The 25,884-nt window shown below is 44.7% G+C and overlaps 2 protein-coding genes across 2 annotated transcripts in view; one reads left to right on the plus strand and one right to left on the minus strand.

Annotated features, from left to right (window-relative positions):
- Positions 1–2,159, minus strand: part of TIMP3 (TIMP metallopeptidase inhibitor 3) — a 60,215-nt gene extending 58,056 nt beyond the window's left edge. The window contains exon 1 of the mRNA XM_055574740.1: positions 1,726–2,159. Coding sequence (XP_055430715.1) covers positions 1,726–1,846 — 121 coding nt within the window. The 5' untranslated portion in view covers positions 1,847–2,159. The remainder of the gene's footprint in view (positions 1–1,725) is intronic.
- Positions 1–25,884, plus strand: part of SYN3 (synapsin III) — a 492,105-nt gene that overhangs the window by 210,285 nt on the left and 255,936 nt on the right. The window lies entirely within an intron of this gene.

Here is a 25,884-nt window from a genome sequence, read left to right on the forward strand (position 1 = left end):
CTTCCAGGGTAGAAACCTAAAAGCCAAGAGCAAGGGAAGGCATGAGGTCTCCCTCTCCACACACATCAGAAATCCAGGTGAACATGCCCGAACCACTGTCAGGCAGAGGACGACGCCCTGACTCCACCTGACGCCTGGACCCAAGTACGTGCTCTTCACTGAGAGGACCAGAGCCGCCACCACCAGCAGCAGCTGCCAGCATCACTTAGGTGGGAATGACACCCACAGGGTGAGGGGGAACAGGCCAAGTAGAATTTGGGTGGGGGCAGTCAAGGGAGACGAAAACCTTGCAGGCCTCCGGCAGCCCCGAAGAATCCTTCCCAGCAATCCACAAACCCAGGGGCCAGTCAGGTTCCCCCAGGAGAAGGAAAGGGGCACAGCAAGGACCCCAGGAAACCACTAATGGGGTGACCCTAGGTCACACAAATACTCCTGCCTGCCAGCCAGACTGACCCAGTCACCACAGCCACCTCCCTCACATCTCCTAGGCTTGCCAGGCCCACCAGCAGCCACCCCTCCCAGCCTCAGCTCCCTCCCCTGCCAGGTTCCTGCCTCCTCCCCCTCCTCCCCTGCAGTACACTTGTGGAGGCCCTCACCCAGGACCCAGTGGAAAATTTCTTTTCCTCTTTATGACTGTGCTGAAAACACACACGCTCCATTCTTCACCTCTGAATCGACACAGGCAGAGGGTGACTAGACTGTGTTATACCCCACCCCCAGCCTGCATTTGCACACACACAGAGCAAGGGCCACTAGACTTGCATGCTTTATGAGCTGGAAAGGAGAGGAGAGATGTTTTCCAGCTGCTACTCCCCCTCTGGCCATCCAAGCACCAGTGTCCCGAACACTCTGAAACAAGTTCTCCCAGGACTCTCAAGGCCCTTGTCTCTAATCAAGACACTCAGTCCAATTTGGAATAGTCACCATGATGTGACCCTTGGCATCTTTGTTCTTTTGGTGACAAATCTGTTTTCCACTGCCCTGTCTCCCTCACCCCACACACATTCAAGGAAAAAAAAAAAAAAGCCTTCCTGTGAATTCTCACAGCTATGTGATAAGTGATCCCTCACACACGCCACCTCCTGCTTGCTATCAACACTCTCAAATACAGTTCCTTCGGGGAGGGTCAACCCCACAGATTCCTTCTCATTTTCCCCCTTAAATCCACCCAAACTTGGCAGTCCAAGAAGCTCAGTTCACACTTGGCCTAGGGAGTGTGAGTCTGAGTTGGGTCTCAGTGAAAAGAATGAGCATCGTGGGGAGATGGTGAAAAACTCAGAAAACTACAAGTTTCTCCTGCAACTTTCCCCTGCACATGGCTGCCAACTTTCTTTTTAATTTTTTTTTAACTCTTCATCATCCCAGCACTTTAGTTGGCATTGCAAGTTTTAGAAATGCTCTCCCCACCTTTCTCCCCCAGAGAGTTCTCCGGTGATAGTGAAAAGGGGAATTTTCCAGATGTCAAAAAGACCAGTAAGGACCTCACGCCCTAAAAGAGCATGGCTGCAAAGAGTTCACTCGGCCTCGGTGGGTTTCTCTACGTCTACCCACCTCGGTCATGCTGAAGCATACCTCAGTATCTACCTCCACGACCTCCCCCCAAGCCCAGGCAATGGAAAGGAGCGGACGTTGGCGAGGCCACCCGTAGCAGCGCCAGAGTCCCGGCTGCAGCGCGCGAGTGAACGGTCACCGCGGGGTCTCCGCAGGGACACCGGGAGCGCTTACCGATGTCTGAGTTGCAGAATGCGTCCTGGGGGTGGCTAGGCGAGCATGTGCACGCCTCAGCGCCCCAGTCCCCCAGGCTCCAGCTGCCCAGGAGCACGACGAGCCCGAGCCAGGGAGTCATCGCCGCTGCCGTTGCTGGTGCTGCTGCTCGAGTCTCCAAAGTTGCCTTGCGCGCCACGGGCCGGGTCGCTGCAGCCTGCGCTCGCCCGCCCGCCTGTGGGGGGCAACTTTGGCTTGGAGCGCGCCGCCCTCCGAGTGCCCGGCGGGACGGGATGGGGTGCGACGGAGCTGCCTCGGCGCTGGCGCAGGACTGGGCGGGTGGGCAGTCTCTCCGGGCGGAGGAGCAGGAGCTGGAGAGAGCAGAAGGAGGAGAAGCTGTCCGAGCGCCCGTCCGCTGCCCGCTCTGCGCCGCAGCCCCGCGGCCGAGTGATATAGCGCGGGTCCCCCCGGGCACCCCCTCTCGAGCGCGCGGGGCCCGCCGACTCCGACCAATAGCAGAGCCGCATTACCTCATCGGCCCTCCAAAAAGGGGGCGGGGCCGGGGGCGCGGGGCGACGGGGCGGGGCCACCCGTCCAGTTCAGGTCCTTTTAGGGAATAATGCAGCTGTGGGCACGCGAGTGGGTGGGCTGAACGCGCCCCTGGTACGCGCTGGCGCAGGGGCCCTCCGAGCGGCGCCCCCTTGCCCTTCTCGCCTGCAACCCAGCCATACGCCCACCCCGCCCTCTGGGCGCCTCTGACCCAAACCAAAATCAACTACCGCCCACCGCAGCACCAACCCCTTTGGCAGGTCAGAGGTGGCCTTGCCTTGGGGACCTTGACTGCGCCTGGTGGAAAGGATAAGTAAAGGGTAACTGTGCCTTCTCTGGAGAGAGCCGGGTCAGAGGGAAAGAACGAGGTTGCTGACATATCCCCTATCCCTCCGCGTGTCGCTGCTCCTGACTTTCCTCCTCAGTAGGAAGTCGTTTGCCTTTTGGAACTGGTGGTAATGAAAGGTTGTTTCCCGGGCTCAGCCGGAGGAAATAGTGAGGCCATTCAACAGGCATCGTTCTGGATTCTGGGATGAGCAAAACGAACTCTTTGCTCCCATGGAAGTAGTAGGCAATGCATTAGAAGAAACATGAGTACATAGGGTGATTTACTAAGGTAATAGTGCCCTGAATGATGAATGATGGGTTAGAAATACTGCGGAGGGCGCTGCTGTCTACGGGATAGTAAGCGAAATGGCTGAGAAGGTGACAGCCTGGCTGTGAACAAAAAGCCTCAGCCCTTTGGCAGCAGGGAGGAGATAACGGCAAGGGCAAAGTCCCCAGGCTTACTTGAAACACCGTAAGCTAGGGCACGAGGAAATGGTAACCCCACCTAGGGCAGACAGGTCTCCATCCTTCAGTGAGGAATTAGGGGTGAACTAATCCCAACCGCAAATGAAACTAGATCCTGGAGAACTATCCAGGATTCAAGAATATGAGGAATTATGGATATCTGCTAAAAACTAAGACTATGACTATTTTTCTTATTCAGTAACCTCTTGAGTCTGCCTTATATTAATATTTTCCATACCTCACCTCATTACATCTCACAATGATCCTTTTAGATAGGAAAAACACAAAGTGTTATTCACACTTTCCAGATGAGGAAACTGTTGCAGAAAGGTGCCATTACTTGGCAACCAGCCAGGAACTGAATTCTCTGATTCCCGCCTTAAGAGAGGTGTTTATTTTCTTGGACTTTTTAGTGGCAGTTAGCTTTAACTGTGCAAGTTTTTTTTGCAGCTGGAATCTTGTTTCTATTCTTGCATCTTTCTCACTTTCTCTCCCAACTCATCCCGTTTGGAAAGAGACTAAAATGATTTGGCAATAAAAATGGTAAAAGTTTGGAACAAAAGAAGGATGAGAAGTACCGCTCTGAAGTGCAAGTTCATCCTCTTTCTCAGAAATTCCTTTGTTTACACCTCAGAGAAGTGACACCAAAATGGCAGGAGCAGAAAGCTTCATTGGAAATGATATTTCCAAGAACATTTTTAAAGCTCCCCTTTCCCCCTTAAAAATTTAGCTGTAAGGAGAGGATTCTAGTTTCCACAGTTTTCTGTCTTGTTTCCTTCCCAACTTTTAAGACCCTTCCCATCCTAACTTTGACTGTAGCCCCACCCAGAGAGAGCTTTCCTTCTCTCAGTGTTTACTTAGAATTTTACCCCTTGTTCTATGAACTGTAGTTGTACTATTTCCCCAACCACACTAGAAGAAACACTTTGAAGCCTAAGATATTTGAGCAGGCTACATTTTACTCCTCAGGGTATAAATTAGGTTCTCAGGGGACACGGGTATGGGTGTGGCCAGCAACCCTTTGAGTCTTGAGCTGTGGACACTTTGGAGGCCACTCCAAGGATCCAGGTTGAATGAGGGCATACTTGGTAGGATTTGAGAGTTTCATTTATCCCTGCACTGTGCCGGTCATGTGGAAGGTTTTATAGGCCTTTCCAGACCAAATCCACTTTGGATAAGCATCTTACATGTTGAAGCCTTCTCTTCACTCTCTCTCTCTCTTCTCTTTCTCACTTTAAGGTTTTGTACAAATTACCAGTAGCTTGCCTAGAAAATGAGTCAGAGAAATAACTTTTGCTGAACTTCAAGCAGCAGGTTCTTTATAGAAAACATCTGACACATATGATTTTATGGCAGTTACTTAGTTATATAAATGTAAGAGTAATCTGATTGTTTTTCTAGCTGAAAGGTAGTAAAATTGCCCTTTGGTTTATTTCCTCTCACTGCCTATCCTAAACTGGGTTAGTGTGTTTGAGTTCAGCTTTTGTTTCAGTTGGAAAGTTCTCCCTAATGTCTAACCCAAGGGGACTATCTTCTGTCCATCCATCCTCAGTCCTCACTTTGAACAAGAGAAAAAGCAAGCTTCATAAATCCTCATAGAGAGGAGCACTACTTCCTACCTCTGGGTCAAGGGCAGCAAGCAGACCTCATAACCGTCAATCCGGATGTCATTGTGTCCATGGACCGAATTATATGTAAGAATTGCTTTCTCAAGTCCACTTTAGAAGCTAGATGGAGGGGGGGCCTGGGGCTAATGGTAAATAAGAATGAGGATGCCGGCTCCCCACTTTGTCTTGACAGCTAAGGACACTGATAGATTTATAAACCCCATAAGAACTGAAGAAGTTTCAAAATCTGAGTGGTCCACCCCCTCTTCATATCAAGTTCCAAGATGCTAGAATCTCTGGTAAGTCTCTAATAGACATTTAGAGGACCTGAAAAATGACCTGAGATTCTGCCCATCCTCATTTTACAGGTGGAGAAAATAAGGTTCAGACAGGTGAAGAAATTTCCCCAGAAGTCTCATGGTTAGCTCGTGGTCGAGCTGAGATTGTGCTGTGGCTGCCCGATTCCTTACCTGGGCTCTCTTCCTCACACTTGTGGCCCCAGTCCTCCCAACTGCAGTGCATGATCTAACGTTTGGACTCTTCTGCAGCCACTCGCAGTCCTGAATCTGCATTCCAAGTCTAAAGATGCGTTTCAGAGTCCCTTTGTACAGCACCCAACCGGTAGAGAACTACACAGCACTGACTAAGTAGTTCTCGGTTCTGTTAATAATCACCTCTGAGCCGATCGTAACAAATGCAGCTCTGTACTCCTCAGAGATTTATCTCTTGTGTGTTTATTTTTCCCTTTCTAAATTATCTAATATCTTTTGAAAGCATTTCAAGTATATTGCTGCAAAGTGACACATGAACATTTTCTTTCTGCGGGACAAAAAGAGGCTGGGATGAAAAACAGTAGCAAAAGATGTGAGATTTGTTCCAAAGGTTGCTGCAGAAACAATTGTTGAGGCAAGTCACCTCACCTGTCTAGACTCAGTTTTCTTGTTCATTGGATGAAGGTTGTAACTCAGCGATCTTCAAGAACCCCCCTGGCTGAAAAGTCTCAGGATCCATGGAAAAGTCTCAAGGACAAGGTGCATGTCTCTGAAGGGAAGATAGATCTTACCATTAAACAAGTTTGAGAACAATTAAATGTGACTAAGACTAAAGCATGTCCATCAATTTCTCAATCAACACTGAATTCCTATTCTGCTTTCTGCTCTCTCCTCCAAGACTCAGGCTGAAACCAAAGATTTTGATGGTGAAAGTATAGAAGAGATTGAGGGTCTTATTCCTGATAGAGCCCCATTGTAATTACTTGTTTCTCTGTCTTTTTGCCTCTTGCATCATAAGCACTAAAAGATCAAGAAATAAGCCTTTTGTTATCTCCATACCTTATTTCTAAAATTCACTGAACTCCTGTATTGCTTTCAGATCACAGTTTAAATGTCACCTTCTCTAGAAAGCCTTCTGATTCCCATCTCCAGTCTTTGTCGAGCCCCTCCCATGTTATCCTGTGCTTCTTTCTTTCACACTACTTGTCTGACTGTAATCTGATTGTTTACCTTCCTGGATGGTAAGTTCCTTGAGGACAGTGTTCGTAATAGAGTGTTGGTAACAAAGACTTCAATAAGGATTAGCTGAATGGATGGAATTAATTGGCTCCAACAACCAGTACTGAGATAGGTAGGTGGGTAGCTCCTTGGAGAGCTCACAGGGCTCTATCCCTTTGACCAATGCTAGGGGGCGCTGTAAGCCAGAGAACACCCATTCCCTCAGCCTGAAGCCTCAGCTGGTCTCACTGAGAAGGGGGGAAAGGCACAGTTCCACACTAGTCAGTGGGGTGTGGGTGCCTTTGAGTGGGTGAAACTAACCCCTCCCCTCTGTAGTGGCCACAAAGCTCTCAGTCAGCATCCCGTCTGGGTCCACATCTGCCCAGCTTCTCCACCCCCAGGCTGGCCACATATCAACCCAAGGGGAGCCGTGCTGTCAGGAAGCTGCATACTTATGAATCATGGATTTGAGGGGTATTGGGGAGACCTGGGAATACAACAGAGGATTCCATGGTCCTTCTCTTTCAGGGCAGAGCTGGCCTCTGAAAACTGAAACTGGAGAAGGTCCTAAGACGTGTGTCATCTCTGTGGCTGTGTAGGGAAACACCTCTCCTCTTTCCTGTCCCTTCTCCTCCAGACCCCAGCCGCCGTGCCTTCCCCCAAACCCACAGTCCATCTGAAAGTCATTGCATTTAAAAATAGTCTCTTCTGAGCAACAGACAGCTCCGGTCCACCCTGCACCGTGAGCCCTGATCGGACCCTCAGCAGGGCTGCCACCCGGCACTCGGGGATTATGGACCTAAGGTGGCAGGCACTTCAGGTTCTCTCTGTGTCTGGCACCAGCAGGGAGTGAACACCTTGCCTTGCTTCCATCTGGAGCCAATTTCACGGCAGTAAAATTGCAGGGCGTCTCTTTCCCTGGCTCTGCCCCATCCCTGCCAGGGAGTGAAGACCCCTTAGTGTGAGTCTCTGGCTGAATTCACCTGAATCCTGGGGTGTCGGCATTTCTTTTTGCAGGGAGCTACTCTCAGAGATTTTAAACCAGAAAACACATGTGCTCAGTGGAGACATTTTGTGCTCCTTTTTACTGGAGTGGTGGGAGATGGGAAACAGAGCTAAGATTCCAGCACTTGCTCTTTTTTGTTTTTAAGTGACTGTGTACTCAGTTGGTTGACTGTTTCTATGAAGGGTAATATGAAGTGGAAGCAGAACTTCTCCTCCTCGACCCTGTCTTAATGTCTTCCTTATGCCCATGGAGTCCGTGTGTTTTCCTTTAAAAATGAGCAGCTCCTTTGTGGTTTCTTTGAAGGTTGCATGCTTAGCTTTGCACAGAAGACACCCATGAGTGTCTCTGCCTGCCACTCTGTGGCTTGGGAGGGAATGGGACGGTCAGACAGATATAGGATTGCTCTGCTGTCAGACTGGGCTAGAGATCCCGTTTCTGCCAAGGTGCTCGAGCCCTTTTTGGTGGAACCTGCTGGAATTGAATGGAGAAGGCAATGGCACCCCGCTCCAGTACTCTTGCCTGAAAAATCCCATGGATGGAGGAGCCTGGTAGGCTGTAGTCCATGGGGTCACTAAGAGTCAGACATGACTGAGCGACTTCCCTTTCACTTTTCACTTTCATGCATTGGAGAAGGAAATGGCAACCCACTCCAGTGTTCTTGCCTGGAGAATCCCAGGGACGGGGGAGCCTGGTGGGCTGCCGTCTATGGGGTTGCACAGAGTCAGACATGACTGAAGCAACTTGGCAGCAGCAGCAGCTGGAATTGAAACTGACATGTCCTATGCAATGGGGACACCATTAAACACATCCTTCCTTAAACATGACTGCTGAGACTCCACTCTCTCTGGTTTTTTGCTTTCTACCTCTCCATCTGTACCTTCTCAGTCTTCTTTGCAGACTCTTAAGGCTCTTCCTGCCACTAAAATATAGGTGTTTCCCAATTTTGTCCAAGGATCCCTTTTCATCCCTTCCCTTCCTTCCTAGCTTCCACATTCCCCCTAGCTAATCCCACTGTCTCCCCTGGACCCACCTCCCACTCTGGTCTGTCCACTGCTGTAAGCAGCAGTATCCCTCTGAGCTCTTAACTAGACCCAGTTTCCCCTGGATAGTTGCATTTGGAGGTCCCATGGGCTCCTCAGATCCCTAGGAGTCCAAACTCATTGTCTTCCTCTCAGTCCTCTCTGGTGTGAACCCATCCCTGCCAGCGGCACCATCATTTACCAAGTCCTGTAGATTCTCACTCCATGCATCTCTTCTAACCTCCACTTCCTCCCTCTTTCCACTATGTCTGCCTTGGATCAGCCCCCTATAGTCTTTCCTGACAATTTCAGTTGTCGCATAATTATCCACTCTGTCCAGGGTCTTTCTCTGTAAAATTCAACTTTTGCACTGCTGCTCATGTTAAGTTTTTCAAATATAAATCTGAAGTCATTCTGTCTTTGGCTTATAATGATTCACTTGTTCTCCGTGGCTTTCTGAACAAAGTCTTAAGCTCCCAAGAAAGGCGTACAAGGCTCCGTGTGCTCTGGCTCATCCTGGGGTCCCCAGAGGAGCACCATTCGAGCAGAATACATTGTGACTGCTATCTCTTCAGTTACACAACAGCATGTCCTGTCCTATGTCCCCATTCAACCTATGCTTCCAACCTATGTTCCCATTCTCATCTTCAAGCCTTTTGTGTTCCAGCTCTCAGTTCCTGCCTCTGAGGCTTGTTCACACTGCACTGTTTGCCTGGAATCCACCTTCCACCACTATATTCCTGACCCTCCTCTGGCTCATCGGTCAGGATCTCTATCGTTCCGGGTTCAACTTGAATTACCTCATGGATATTTTCCCTGACCCTGTCTCTGCCTCAGCAGATCTGACCGCTCCTCCGAGGCCTCTCCTTCTTCAGTCCCCTCCCACTCACACAGTATCCCCCAGATTCGCACCGGGTTCCTGCCATAGTCTGCTAGTGGTTGATATGTCTTTCTCTCCCTTAGACAGCAAGCAAATCCAGGCCCTTCCTCAGCCTTTAGCACAGCATCTGCACTTCATACTCATAGGCACTTTCCAAATATTGAGAAAATAAACTAACCAATGAATAGCAGAGAAAATGGGGGGAAGGATTGTCAATGTATCAGCTTCACAAGTTCATCGTAACAGAGGTTCTGGAATCCAGATTCTCGAGTCCAGAAAGTCAACTGGATACAGCTCCGAGCTGATCAGTCCCAGGAACAATAGGACTCATAGGAGACCAGCAACCCAAGCAAACTGCATTATCTTTGTTTCCCATGAGAGATATAATTGTCATGGAGAATAGGATACATGTGTCAACATGACCCTCATATTTTTTCCTGATAACCATAGAGAGCTTCACATGAAGCTAGTTTCTCATCAGAAAGAGCTGGAACACAGGGAAGGAGATCAGAAGGGTATTTCAGCTGAGATACTGTAGAATTCTCCTTCTCACTGAGAGGAATCCTTGGCCACAAGGGTGACAGTGCCCACAGCTGCTGGCTAGAGTCCCTCTGCCTGTACAGTGACAAGGTCATAAACATATTGCCAACTTTGGCTCCCTTGGTCTTTCCATTTTTCTTCTCCAAACTTGCCACTCCTGGCTTCTTTTGCCTAGACTTTTTCTATACTAGGAATATTATGATCCATTTGGTTTCTATATTTTAGATTATAAGTCACCATCCTATAATGACCCTCAAATTAACAAGTTTGAGTTTTGGATTTTGAATTCTCCCCTTACCGTGTTTTGATTTACTGTGAAGCACTTGCATAGCATGTGGATTTATAGCTTCAGTGCTCAGAAGACAGACAGCCTTCTTTCCACTGCTCTACTGTGAGGCAGTCACTGGCAGTCAGACATGGCAGTCTATGTATGCCTCACAGCTTGTATGTCACAGTGTGATCATCAGCTCTTTGATGGAAAGTATACGGTTCTCACCTTCCTGCCCTCCTTCCTTCCAGTTTCCTTAGACACTGACTGGGTATGCAACAGGCACACTACGGATCCAAGTGAACAAGGCACAGACCACCCTCAAGGAGTTCCCAGTCTAGCAGGAGAGAAAGACTTGAAAACAATAGTGGGCGGCATGATCTACAACAGGAGGGTCAGAGGTGCCAGGAGTTGGGCCACCCAACCAGGGAACGGGGAGATGTTTGGAAGCCCATATTAGAATAAGACAGAGAACTAGAGGTGGGAGAGAATTGTGGGTCATAAAATCCAACCCCTATGGAAAAAGGCCCCAGAGATGTGGGCTTCTATATGGTCACACAGGATTGCTGGCAAAGACAAGGCAAGGAATCAGACCCCTTAGTATCTCATCATCTTCCCATCAATCCAGATTTCTCTAATTCGTGGCTGGGTACATAATAAATATGCAGTAAAAAATTATTTTCCTGTCCTGTAATGTTCATCAACCTTGGGATGATAAACTAGAAAGGTTTCTAAGACCAGAGAAAGGAAAGGGAACTTGCATTAATGGAGTAGCTGCTACATACAAGGCTTTTTCAATACAGTATTTCCTCCAATACTCACAACCTTAAAAAAGAGGTATTATTTTATGTCCATTTTATAGCCAAGAAAACTGAGGTTCAAAAATTAAACTGCATGTCCAATTTCTTACAAGGAAGGGAGTGGCAGAACTGTGATTCAGACCTAGAGTCCTCTTTCCTAATGAGCACTCTTTCTGGAGACTGAAAAGTCACTGTATCCATAGGTTCATGGCCTGCATGTGACTTCCTCTTCCTCTTTTGGGTTCCCATTGAGTACTCAGAGCTCTTGATCATTGTGTGATGCAACCAAGCAGGAGACATGGTACCTTTCAATGGAGGGCCAGTGAGGGAGCATTTAAGCATCATCTCTTCTTTGACCTGGTTTGCAGGGGAGATGACAGGAGATATCACAGAGCAGGCAGTATCTGGTGTAAGATCATGGCCTTCATGACTGAGTGAATGGTCCTGGAAAATTACATTTGTATTACCAAAGAAGGGCCCAGAATCCAGAGGCAAGCTGATAAAATATTGGTCAGTATTTTTTAACAGCTAATGAATATGACTTCATTTCCTTCTGAAATTTTAAGCATAAGATTGAGGCAGTATACCAGGTTTTATCTCAGTTCTGCCATACACAATAGCTGAGTGACCATGAGTAAATCAATAAACCCACTTTCTTTAAATGTAAAACCAGTGGTTTAGATTTTATGACCTCTCATAACTTTCCAGTGGAATATTCTGAAAGGCAGACTGATGAGCAGCTTTGGCACCAAGATTTATAATGTCTATAAACCTGCGTTTTGATCTTTCTTGACTTTTTCACATTGTGACCTTGTACAAGTTCCTTGACTTCTCTGAGCCTCAGATCAGTTCAGTTCAGTCGCTCAGTCATATCCGACTGTTTGCAATGCCCTGGACTGCAGCACGCCAGGCCTCCCTGTCTATCACCAACTCCCAGAGTTTACTCAAACTCATGTCCTCAGATATCTAATGGTAAAACAGCGGAGCAACTCATAGGATCTTCATGAGGATCAAACAAGGTGCAGAGAATAAGGCTCTGGCACCGTGAGAACCTGTGTGGACCAGGGTGTGGCCCTCCAGGTACAAAGATGAATGAGATCCCTGCGGTTAAGTAGCCTGCTGTCCTATGATCTTTGTTTATTAATGAAGACCATGTTCCCATGTCATATCCCCTTTGACCATGTCCGTAATACCCAGAGAAGGGATGGGGGAAAGGAGGAAGCAAAGAAAAGCAATCCTTGATAGTAATAGCTAATTCCTATAGTGTGCCTATGAAATGCAGGGCATTCTTCTTCTAGGCAGTTTTCATATATTAATTCATACTAATCTTATAGAGAAAGCTGTGAGGTAGATGAGCTTATCCTCACCATCCATTTTTTCTTCAGGTGTAGAAACAAAGCTACAGAGAGATTATGTAACTTGCTCAAGATCACATGGGAAGGATGCTGCTGTGCTTGGATTAGAATCTAGAGCAGCCTGGCCCAAGAGTCCATACTCTTAACCACCCTGCCAGCCTTCCTCTTCAGGGTGAAGGTGAACATGCAGAAAACAGCAAGGATACAAGGGGCCAATGCCCAATGTCTGTCACTGGGTGGGTCTTCCTTCCCAGAATGCCTTGCACCCATCAATCCAGGTATTGAGGAATCAGCTATGGTCCCTATCAGTACGACAATTAGTGGGCCAGAGAGTACATCAGCAGGCCTACTGAAGAGTAATACTCATGGGGTCAGTGTGATTTCTGCCTTGGGTTGAGCACAGAAGCTAGAATCAGAACAGTTACTAAAATTCTATCTCATCTATCTATTGAGTTTATCTCTAAACTTATATTTATTCCCTATAAAATGGGAAAAACATTCAATTCACAGAGGAAGTTTTAAGGATCAAAGTAATAAATACCTAACACTTGCTGAGGATTTATTATGTACCAGGTCCTCTTTTATATGTACTTTGCAAATATCAGTTCAGTTCAGTCGCTCAGTCGTGTCCAACTCTTTGCGACCCCATGAATCACAGCACGCCAGGCTTCCCTGTCCATCACCAACTCCTGGAGTTCACTCAAACTCATGTCCAACAAGTTGGTGATGCCATCCAGCCATCTCATCCTCTGTCATCATCTTCTCCTCCTGCCCCCAATCCCTTCCAGCATCAGGGTCTTTTCCAATGAGTAAATTTTTCACATGAAGTAGCCAAAGTATTGGAGTTTCAGCTTCAGCATCAGTCCTTCCAATGAACACCCAGGACTGATCTCCTTTAGGATGGACTGGTTGGATCTCCTTGCAGTCCAAGGGACTCTCAAGAGTCTTCTCCAACACCACAGTTGAAAAGCATCAATTCTTCGGTGCTCAGCTTTCTTCACAGTCCAACTCTCACATCGATACATGACCATTGGAAAAACCATCGCCTTGACTAGATGGACCTTTGTTGGCAAAGTAATGTCTCTGCTTTTGAGTATGCTATCTAGGTTGGTCATAACTTTTCTTCCAAGGAGTAGGCATCTTTTAATTTCATGGCTTCAATTACCATCTGCAGTGATTTTGGAGCCCAAAAAAATAAAGTCTGACATGGTTTACACTGTTTCCCCATTTTTTGCCATGAAGTGATGGGACCAGATGCCATGATCTTTGTTTTCTGAACGTTGAGCTTTAAGCCAACTTTTTAACTCTCCTCTTTGACTTCATCAAGAGGCTTTTTAGTTCCTCTTCACTTTCTGCCATAAGGGTGGTGTCATCTGCATATCTGAGATTATTGATATTTCTCCCGGCAGTCTTGATTCCAGCTTGTCCTTCTTCCAGCCCAGCGTTTCTCATGATGTACTCTGCTTGGAAGTTAAATAAGCAGGGTGACAATATACAGCCTTGATGTACTCCTTTTCCAACTTGGAACCAGTCTGTTGTTCCATGTCCAGTTCTAACTGTTGCTTCCTGACCTGCATATAGGTTTCTCAAGAGGCAGGTCAGGTGGTCTGGTATTCCTATCTCTTTCAGAATTTTCCACAGTTTCTTGTGATCCACACAGTCAAAGGCTTTGGCATAGTTAATAAAGCAGAAATATAAATGTATTTAAGTCTCAAAACCATAAGATGTAGCAACTGTTATTATCATACCCATTTTACAGAAAAGAAAGTTGAGGCATAAAGAGGTTCAGAAACGTGGTCAAGATCACACAGTTAATAAGTGGTAGAACCAGAATTGGAAGTTCACCATCAAGCTCTGTGCTCCTTACCACTTCCCTGCACTCCAATGATAGGTTGAAAACATTTTGCAAACACTAAATGTCACTATTGTCTATTCTCTCATGTCCATGTCTTAAGTCTTTGTTCACGCTATTCCCTTTACCTGGAGTGTCTTTACTCCTCTTCCCGCTACTTCTTACTTGTCTTGTGGGATAAAAAGTGAGGTTCCAGAGCCCCACATGATGTGTTGGAGCTGCCTTACTCTGGCTTATGAGTGAGAGCTGATAGTTATATTTTCTGGAATTTTGCCAGTCAGTTGTTAAACATAGGCATTATTAAAAATGCAATTGTATAAACTTACAATCAAAAAAATTATATGAAAAATACAGTAATGAATATTTAAAAACCATCACTTCCTCATTATTTTATTCTGTTATATACTCTCATCTATGCTCCTGAGGTTATTTCCAGCTATTGTACCTGTATGACAAAAACAGTCTTCCCAACTCTGCATTCAGTGACATCACACTGGTAATTTAAAATTGGCCATGATTGAAGAAGATCCATTAGAGCAATTGCCAGATGCTACAAACCAGGCTTTTGGTCTTGAAGAGCTAGTTGCTAAGTATTTACCAGCACATCACTGCCATTAATTAACCGTGCTCTCGGACAAGTAACCTTTCTGTTAATTTTCTTATCAATAAGATGGAGACAGCATTAGTGCCTACTTCACAGAGTTGTGAAGAATAAACACGGTACATGGGAAGGATTTAGCAGAACTCCTAGTACAGAGTCAGCCATGAATGAGTGGACATGGTCAATATTATTATTAAAGCAAACTTACTGTCAGCATTAAGTAATCATCTTGTGCAGGTAGCCTCTCCTTCTATCCAAGCTGGGTCCCACCATCAGAGATGATCTGTAACTTGATTTTCATCACAGTACGCTGGGATTATCAGTTTCTGTGTCATTTCCCCTCTTCAAGAAGTGAGCTAGTTAGCAAAGTCTGAGTTTTCTCTTTTGAACACTTAGCCCAATGCCTGACGCACAGTAGAACCTCAACAAACTGTTTAGATTATTAGTGAGCAAAGTGTTTAGAAGCTTCTGAAAAACCAGAATTAGGGAACTTGAGGTTTCTTTAATCACATTACTAACTTTAAGAAATTCTTCTCCACATCCAGGCACTGCTGGAATATTATGTTTGGGGTTCATACCTTCGGAGTACCTTATCATGTGGTAATTTTGGAATTTCAGGAACCAAAAGTCCCTTGTTTTGGTGCCCAGACAGACCTACCACACACTGAACTCTTTTATAACAAAGTTCTCAGTGTGTATAATATGGAGCCCCTGTGATAGTTTTAGCGTGTCTAGGAAGAATATGACCGGTAACTTTCCAAACCACTTGATCGTAGCTGGAACTGCCTCTGCCTCAAGTATTTAGAGAAAAAAAGATCTTGATGTCACATCAACAAACTCTTAAAGAGATTGCACATACCTGAAGTGCTTTTCAAGGCCTAGGAGCCAGTGATTGCAGGCTGATTTCAGGCAGAAAGGAGGGGAGAGGCCAAAGGCATGTTGAAAAATCATTTTTTGTCTGTTGTTCCTTTGTACGAACTGGTTGCTGGCTTATGCAACACCCAGTAATTAAAATGGCTGGAATGCTTTGCATTTTTACAGCAACGTGAAGGCGGCTCAGAGGCCTGGAGCTGGAGCCAGCTAGAGGCCCAGTGATCCTACCCTGGCTGCCCCTTGGCCTGGCAGAGGTGGTTCGCATCTGCCTTAGGGTGGGGGTGGTAGGGAGTAGGGAGGAAGTCAGAGGGGTCAGGAGTAGTCCCCTTCCCCAGTCAGGTGCATCCACCTCTAGCAGGAAGATACCCATGGGCCACCCACCTTCTGAAAGTCTGTAATGATGAGTGGTGCTGCCGAGAAATGATGAACAATGAGATAGCTACTCTGTACCAGGTCCTGTACTAATAACGTTATGTATATTATCTGAATTCAAGAAAAAAACTTAGACCATATCACCCTCCTGCTCAAAGCTCTCTGGATCCCTCATGCATTTAGAGTGAATTCTGAATACCTCCTGCTTCCATCCCCAGCATGATGTAGTCCCTGGGTCACTGCCCCTGCCTCCCCTGCTCTCCCCACTGCTCACCACATTCCCACCTTGCTGGCCTCCTTTCATCCTCTCACCAAACTCAGCTCGCTTCCGGCTCTAGAAATGCCTTCATCTCCTTCCTGGGCTTTCCTCAGTCCTGCCATGGCTGGTTCCTTCTTGTTATTCAGCATCCAGCTCAATTGTCACCTTCTCAGAGACATATGCCCTGGTTGAAGTAGGACAACCATCCCCAGGCATTTATGCCTCCCACTGCCCTGGGTTTCAGATTTATTTCCTTTTTGCACTTATTGCTATCTGAAAACAAAATCTTATTTGCTTATTTTTTATTCATTGTCTTTTCCACATAGAATAGAAATTCCTTAAGGTCAGGGCCCTTGTCTGTGCTTTCTCTGGTGTATCCACAGCACCTAGATCAGTTCAGTTCAGTTACTCAGTCGTGTCCGATTCTTTGCAACCCCATGAACCGCAGCACGCCAGGCCTCCCTGTCATCACCAACTCCCGGAGTTCTCTCAAACTCATGTCCATTGAGTTGGTGATGCCATCCAACCATCTCATCCTCTGTCGTCCCCTTCTCCTCCTGCCCTCAATCTTTCCCAGCATCAGGGTGTTTTCCAATGAGTCAGCTCTTTGCATCAGGTGGCCAAAGTATTGGAGTTTCAGCTTCAACATCAGTCCAACAAATGAACACCCAGGACTGATATCTTTTAGGATGGACTGGTTGGATCTCCTTGCAGTCCAAAGGACTCTCAAGAGTCTTCTCCAACACCACACTTCAAAAGCATCAATTCTTAGGCACTCAATTTCTTTATAGTCCAACTCTCATATCCATACATGACTACTGGAAGAACCATAACCTTGACTAGACATTTGTTGAAAAAGTAATGTCCCTGCTTTTTAATATGCTGTCTAGGTTCGTCTTAGCTTTCCTTCCAAGGAGTAAGCGTCTTTTAATTTCATGGCTGCAGTCACCATCTGCAGTGATTTTGGAGCTCAAAAAAATAAAGTCAGCTACTTTTTCCACGTTTCCCCATCTATTTGCCATGAAGTGGTGGGACCAGATGCCATAATCTTAGTTTTCTCAGTGTTGAGCTTTAAGCCAATTTTTTCACTCTCCTCTTTCACTTTCATCAAAAATCTCTTAAGTTCTTCTTCACTTTCTGCCATAAGGGTGATGTCATCTGCATATCTGAAGTTATCGATATTTCTCCCAGCAGTCTTGATTCCAGCTTGTGTTTCTTCCAACCCAGCGTTTCTCATAATGTACTCTGCATATAAGTTAAATAAGTAGGGGGACAATATACAGCCTTAACGCACTCCTTTTCCTATTTGGAACCAGTCTGTTGTTCCATGTCCAGTTCTAACTGTTGCTTCCTGACCTGCATACAGGTTTCTCAAGAGGCAGGTCAGGTGGTATGGTATTCCCATCTCCTTCAGAATTTTCCACAGTTTCTTGTGATGCACACAGTCAAAGGCTTTGGCATAGTCAATAAAGCAGAAATAGATGTTTTTCTAGAACTCTCTTGCTTTTTCGATGATCCAGTACACGTTGGCAATTTGATTTAGCACTGTGGGCAGGAATACCTTAGAAGAAATGGAGTAGCCATCATAGTCAACAAAGGAGTCCAAAATGCAGTACTTGGATGCAATCTCAAAAATGATAGAATGATCTCTGTTTATTTCCAAGGCAAACCATTCAATATCACGGTAATCCAAGTGTATTTGCCGACCAGTAATGTTGAAGAAGCTGAATTTGAACAGGTTTATGAAGACCTACAAGACCTTTTAGAACTAACACCCAAAAAAGGTGTCCTGTTCATTATAGGGGACTGGAATGCAAAAGTAGGAAGTCAAGAAACACCTGGAGTAACAGGCAAATTTGGCCTTGGTGTACAGAATGAAGCAGGGCAAAGGACCATAGAGTTTTGCCAAGAGAATGCAGTGGACATAGCAAACACACTTTTCCAACAATACAAGAGAAGACTCTGCACATGGACATCACCAGATGGCCAACATCGAAATCCGATTGATAATATTATTTGCAGCCAAAGATGGAGAAGCTCTACACAGTCAGCAAAAATAAGACCGGGAGCTGACTATAGCTCAGATCATGAACTCCTTATTGCCAAATTCAGACTTAAATTGAAGAAAGTGGGGAAAATCAGTAGACCATTCAGGTATGACCTAAATCAAATCTCTTATGACTGTAGAGGGGAAGTGAGAAATGGATTTAAGGGACTAGATCTGATAGACAAAGAGCCTGCTGAAGTATGATCGGAGGTTCATGACATTGTACAGGAGACAGGGATCAAGACCATCCCCAAGAAAAAGAAATGCAAAAAAGCAAAATGGCTGCCTGAGGAGGCCTTAAAAATAGCTGTGAAAAGAAGAGAAGCAAAAAGCAAAGGAGAAAAGGAAAGATATATCCATTTGAATACAGAGTTCCAAAGAATAGCAAGGAGAGATAAGAAAACCTTCCTCAGTGATCAATGCAAAGAAATAGAGGAAAACAATAGAATGGGAAAGACGAGAGATCTCTTCAAGAGAATTAGAGATACCAAGGGAACATTTCATGCAAAGATGGGCTCAATCAAGGACAGAAATGGTATGGACCTAACAGAAGCAGAAGATATTAAGAAGAGGTGGCAAAAATACACAGAAGAACTGTACAAAAAAGATCTTCACGACCCAGATAATCATGATAGTTTGATCACTCACCTAGAGCCAGACATCCTGGAATGTGAAGTCAAGTGGGCCTTAGGAAGCATCACTATGAAGAAAGCACCTAGATCAGTATTCAATAAATATATGTCAAGATAACAAGTCTTTGCAGCAACCAGGAAAGCTAGACATCATTGTCTTCACCTTCCAGGTGAGAAAGCTGAAGCTCAGGGTGGTTAAATAACTTGCTCAAGGTCATCCCATAGGAGGGGATGTCCCCAAGGTCTGATTCCTAAGCCCATGATTTAGGATGGGTGTGCATTTACCTTCCCCCTTGCACAGGTGACTGCATTTCAAGGGAAGGAATCAGGACTCAAGGCTAAGTGTCAGTGCTTTCGTAATATAATGATGGTAGGATCAAGAAATTAGAATGTAAATGCGTAATGGAACCCACCCCACTAGTGGTCTATCCAAGTTCTGCCACCTTGATATCTTGGATGAGTTAATTGCCCTCTCTGAGCATTTTTTTTTTTTTAATGTGCAGTGGGTGTCTGCTTTCAACTCCTCAAGGCAATTATATAACAGTGTGTGAAGTCCCACACACTGAAGTCCCACAAGTGTGGAGAGACTGGTATATTGCATGGAACACTAGGGTGGGAGCCACACCCCAGGGCAACAGTGCTCTACTGTCTATGTGGATAACCTTTGCACTTAGCAGCTGGATTCAGAAGTTGGCCTTTAAAATCCTTTGGGCTGTTTGAGGAAGGGCAGACTTGGTTAAAATAAGGAACATTATCACTACCTTGCCTCCATGATAGAAACTTCTTACTCCAGAGTCTGACCCAGCCTCACCCCCATCTGCAGGCTTCCTCCTAGCCAGGGAGGATCTGTGTCCTTCCTCACCATGACAAATCTGTATCTTTCCCCCACTATTGGCTTTTCAAAAAGTGTTTTATTTTGATGTAATTTCTATCTATAGAAAAGTTGAAAGAATAGTTCAAAGAAATACCAGATACTTCTTGCCCTTAGAGCTTAATATATTAGTACATTTTCTCTTTCCTCCCTCTCTCTCCCTCTCTCTCTCATACACACACACACACACACACACACACACACACACACACACACACCTGTTTAGGAGGTAGCTATAGACATGATGCCTCTTTATCCCTAAGCATTTCAGTATTCATTTCCCAAACACAGGCCTCCATCAGCTCCTGCAGTGTGGAGCAGCTTAGGAAATGCGGTTTGCATTCCAAACCCCAACTCTGCATCTTACTAACCATGTGCTGTTATGCAGGTTTCACTCTTCTGGACCTCAGTTTCCTCATCTGTACACTGGGGGCACTAAGCACACATACATCATAGGGTCAATGTGAGAATTAAATGAGATATCCCACGTTAAGGGGTTGTCACTGTGCTTGGGATGTGAAAAGTATGTAATAAATAAATGGGAGTGTTTTGCCAGAATGCTATGGTTTTTTCTTCTTTGAAATGGTTTGACTTCTTGAATTTCTTGTCATCCTTCTTCAGGCCAATTTTCATAGGAGAAAGCAAGAAAGGTTATTTCCTTCATTCCCCTGTCCTTGCCTACTGAACACTGATGCCAGCTCTAGAACTCTGCTTTGAGGACTGAGATAGAGCAGCTAAGAAGGCAGACGCAGTTCCTGTCCTTAGTGTTTGTTTTTTCATCGTGGGGACAGACAGTAGACATGAGAACAAATAGATGGACCATTTCAGCAGGTCATAAGTGCGATGAAGAAGAGAAGACCAAGTGACTCTAGGGCCACGGAGCATATAGGGGATTCCTTTGATTAGGGTAACCAGAGAAGACTTCTCAGATGAGATCAAATTTCTAGTAGATCCTTTTAATCTGAGAAAAATGCCTTCTGGAATATGTCAGGCACAATTTGGTTGCTCAATAAATGTTTTTTTCATGATTGTGTGCACAGTGGGACGCATGAGAATTTTAAATCCTCCAGAAAGAATGTAGTCATGGGAACAATACTTCTCTACCACTTGCTTGGAGCTGTGCACTTCACATCGGTTGTCCTGTCAGCCTTCCTGCCCTCCCTCTCAAGTAGGTGTCATTGGCCTCATTTTATAGATAAGGAGACTGAGGTTTGCAGAAGCAAGTTCATTTGCCCAAGAACAAAGAGTCAAATGTTCTCTGACTGCATCTTGAACCAAAAATGAGTGTCAGCTTCTTACTGTTCACAGGGACAAAGCAGCAGGTTTTCATTTGAGGAAAGAGGGTTGTGCTGGATGTCAGAGGCACTTTTCTAACCCCAGCTCTGTGGCTTGTGAGCCTTGAGTTTCTGTATAAACCTCCTTGACACTGGATGGTTCCTCACAATGTCTCCAGCTGAATCAGGTGAGTTCACCTGGTTTGTTACTTTCTCTGCCTCCTCTCAGATGGAGAAACGTAATGCAAAGAGGGAAGAGAATTAGGAAAACAAATGAGCTTGTGGGTACCACCTGTGCCGGGGGGTCACACCGCAAGAGAGTGGGTCTGCTGAGAGGGGCACAAAGGGGAGAGATGACTGCCCTGCCTCACAGCATCCAGCCTAGTGCCCTGTGCACAGTAGGAGCTCAAGCCAGCTCTCGTATGGACAAGTGTTCTCTTATGCCAGTTAGAAAAGCAATGCCACTGCTGCTGGCTGCCCCTCATGCAGTGTGAGGATGTTGCCAGCTATGAATTGCTGCTCTGTTCTAGGATTCCTGTTTTAAGCAGGCCAGTGACATATTAGGGAGTTTCCAAAGTAGGAGATAGGGGCAAGTTACCATTGTAGTTAATTGACTATATTAGTTATCTATTCCTGCTCGACAATATTACCACACCCTCAGTGGCTTAAAACAACATTCATTTGATATCTCATGGTTTCTATGGGTCAGGAATCCAGGCCTGACTTAACTGGGTCCTCTGCAAGGCCACAATAAAGATGTTGACCAGGGCTGTGGCTTTATCTTCCTTACTCAGTGTTTATGGCCTCGTTGCATTTCCTGTGGACTCAGTTTCTCACTGGCTGCAGGCAGAAGTTCACCCTTAGCTCCTTGCCTTGCGATTCTCGGTAGGAGTTCACTTTATGGCACTGGCTTCTTCAATGCCAGCAGAGAAGAGTACCTCCTCCACAGATGGACACTGCAGTCCTATGTAATGTGATCATGTACACACGTATATGTATAATCATATCCATCCCATCTCTTTTGCTCTATTATTCTGGTGGAAAGCATGTCATGGTCCTGCCCACACTCAGGAAGGGAACTATGTAGAGATGTAGATACCAAGAGGAGGGTATAACAGGGACCACTTTCGCTTGCCTTCCAAAAAGAGTGATAAGAATGTTGAAAACTCCAGAAAGCATCATGTGTGGAAAACAGTCAAAAGTACTTGAAAATTTTTACCTGGGAAAGAGGAAAATAATAATAATAATCAACCCTTATATTGCTTTAAATGAGGACTTTCCATATATTACCTCACTTAACTGTCATAGAACCCTGTGTTGTTCTTACCATTATCATCCCCATTTTACAGATAAGGAAACTAGGTCAAGATATGCCAGGTGTGATACAGCTATTGAGTAGTACTGCTGGGAGTTGGACCCAGGCAGTCTGCCTCCAGGGTTCATGCCTGGCAAAAATTATCAGTCATTAGAAGACAAAGTTGAGTTTCTCCTAAAAAATACTAGGACCAAAGGAGAAAAGCTACCTGGTGGTAGGTTTGGGGTTTACCAGGAGCTCCAAATCCACATTGCCAGGGCAGAATTAGCCGTCACTGAGGAGCAGCTCTCCAGGTTAGACTAGGAGGTGTGCTTCTGCCTACCGGCGTCTCCACCATGCCCTATTGTCTCTTCAATGGAAGCCATAGGTTGGTTACTTCTCATACTGCTGTTTCAAGGCCCCTTGGCCAGGCATTCAGCTAGTCTAAAACTGTGGCCATGGGAGGAGGCAAAGGAGGAGCTGGTCCTCAGTGAACATGTGCAAGGCTCAGCAATTGTAGGAAGAGAGCCTTAAGACAAGTGTACAAATATAAAGCAGGTCAGCCTCCACCATGAACTGAGACAAAGGCCCTCCCCTCCCTAGGTCTTAACTCCCTTACCTGTTTAATGGTAGTGGTAGTTCTGGTCCTTGGGAGGATCCAGTGAGATCCTGGAGAACAAACTAACTCCTACATATCCTTCAAGGCCCAGATCCATAGTCTAAAAGAAGCCAGATTCCTGGTATTAGATCTACAAGACTTGAAAACCCATGTGTTTTCCTTACTGTGGAGTTTTTGTTCAGAGATAGTTTTGAAGGGGGAAAGAGCCCAAGCCTTTGAGAAAATAGAAAGGGGAGGACGCATGGAGGGAAAGCACCACCGTGAGGTTAGGAGTTCTTTGTGGATACCTTTTTGTTCTATTTTTATTATTATTATTTTTTTAATTTTATTTTATTTTTAAACTTTACATAATTGTATTAGTTTTGCCAAATATCAAAATGAATCCGCCACAGGTATACATGTGTTCCCCATCCTGAACCCTCCTCCCTCCTCCCTCCCCATTCAATCCCTCTGGGTCGTCCCAGTGCACCAGCCCCAAGCATCCAGTATCGTGCATCGAACCTGGACTGGCAACTTGTTTCATACATGATATTTCACATGTTTCAATGCCATTCTCCCAAATCTTCCCACCCTCTCCCTCTCCCACAGAGTCCATAAGACTGTTCTATACATCAGTGTCTCTTTTGCTGTCTCGTACACAGGGTTATTGTTACCATCTTTCTAAATTCCATATATATGTGTTAGTATACTGTATTGGTGTTTTTCTTTCTGGCTTACTTCACTCTGTATAATAGGCTCCAGTTTCATCCACCTCATTAGAACTGATTCAAATGTATTCTTTTTAATGGCTGAGTAATACTCCATTGTGTATATGTACCACTGCTTTCTTATCCATTCATCTGCTGATGGACATCTAGGATGCTTCTATGTCCTGGCTATTATAAACAGTGCTGCGATGAACATTAGGGTACACGTGTCTCTTTCCCTTCTGGTTTCCTCAGTGTGTATGCCCAGCAGTGGGATTGCTGGATCATAAGGCAGGTCTATTTCCAGTTTTTTAAGGAATCTCCACACTGTTCTCCATAGTGGCTGTACTAGTTTGCATTCCCACCAACAGTGTAAGAGGGTTCCCTTTTCTCCACACCCTCTCCAGCATTTATTACTTGTAGACTTTTGGATCGCAGCCATTCTGACTGGTGTGAAATGGTACCTCATAGTGGTTTTGATTTGCATTTCTCTGATAATGATTGATGTTGAGCATCTTTTCATGTGTTTGTTAGCCATCTGTATGTCTTCTTTGGAGAAATGTCTATTTAGTTCTTTGGCCCATTTTTTGATTGGGTCATTTATTTTTCTGGAGTTGAGCTGTAGGAGTTGCTTGTATATTCTCGAGATTGGGAGAAGATAATAGCAAATGAAGCAACTGACAAACAACTAATCTATTTTTAAAAGAAAGATAGCATTAGCCAGACTCATCAAGAAACAAAGGGAGAAAAATCAAATCAATAAAATTAGAAATGAAAATGGAGAGATCACAACAAACAACACAGAAATACAAAGGATCATAAGAGACTACTATCAACAATTATATGCCAATAAAATGGACAATGAGGAAGAAATGGACAAATTCTTAGAAAAGTACAACTTTCCAAAACTCGATCTGGAAGAAATAGAAAATCTTAACAGACCCATCACAAGCACGGAAATTGAAACTGTAATCAAAAATCTTCCAGCAAACAAAAGCCCAGGTCCAGACGGCTTCACAGCTGAATTCTACCAAAAATTTAGAGAAGAGCTAACACCTATCCTGCTCAAACTCTTCCAGAAAATCGCAGAGGATGGTAAACTTCCAGACTCATTCTATGAGGCCACCACCACCCTAATACCAAAACCTGACAAAGATCCCACAAAAAAAGAAAACTACAGGCCAATATCACTGATGAACATAGATGCAAAAATCCTTAACAAAATTCTAGCAATCAGAATCCAACAACACATTAAAAAGATCATACACCATGACCAAGTAGGCTTTATCCCAGGGATGCAAGGATTCTTCAGTATCCGCAAATCAATCAATGTAATACACCACATTAACAAATTGAAAAATAAAAACCATATGATTATCTCAATAGATGCAGAGAAAGCCTTTGACAAAATTCAACATCCATTTATGATAAAAACTCTCCAGAAAGCAGGAATAGAAGGAACATACCTCAACATAATCAAAGCTATATATGACAAACCCACAGCAAACATTATCCTCAATGGTGAAAAATTGAAAGCATTTCCTCTAAAGTCAGGAACAAGACAAGGGTGCCCACTTTCACCATTACTATTCAACATAGTTTTGGAAGTTTTGGCCACAGCAATCAGAACAGAAAAAGAAATAAAAGGAATCCAAATTGGAAAAGAAGAAGTAAAGCTTTCACTATTTGCAGATGACATGATCCTCTACATAGAAAACCCTAAAGACTCCACCAGAAAATTACTAGAACTAATCAATGACTGTAGTAACTTGCAGGATATAAAATCAACACACAGAAATCCCTTGCATTCCTATACACTAATAATGAGAAAACTGAAAGAGAAATTAAGGAAACAATTCCATTCACCATTGCAACGGAAAGAATAAAATACTTAGGAATATATCTACCTAAAGAATCTAAAGACCTATATATAGAAAACTAAAACACTGGTGAAAGAAATCAAAGAGGACACTAACAGATGGAGAAATATACCATGTTCATGGATTGGAAGAATCAATATAGTGAAAATGAGTATACTACCCAAAGCAATCTATAGATTCAATGCAATCCCTATCAAGCTACCAACAGCATTCTTCACAGAGCTAGAACAAATAATTTCACAATTTGTATGGAAAAACAAAAAACCTCAAATAGCCAAAGCGATCTTGAGAAAAAAGAATGGAACTGGAGGAATCAACCTGCCTGACTTCAGGCTCTACTGCAAAGCCACAGTTATCAAGACAGTATGGTACTGGCACAAAGACAGAAATATAGATCAATGGAACAAAATAGAAAGCCCAGAGATAAATCCACGCACATATGGACACCTTATCTTTGACAAAGGAGGCAAGAATATACAATGGATTAAAGACAATCTCTTTAACAAGTGGTGCTGGGAACTCTGGTCAACCACTTGTAAAAGAATGAAACTAGAACACTTTCTAACACCACACACAAAAATAAACTCAAAATGGATTAAAGATCTCAACGTAAG

The sequence above is a fragment of the Bubalus kerabau genome, chromosome 1 (genome assembly GCF_029407905.1).
Source record: "Bubalus kerabau isolate K-KA32 ecotype Philippines breed swamp buffalo chromosome 1, PCC_UOA_SB_1v2, whole genome shotgun sequence".
Classification (NCBI taxonomy): Eukaryota; Metazoa; Chordata; class Mammalia; order Artiodactyla; family Bovidae; genus Bubalus; species Bubalus kerabau.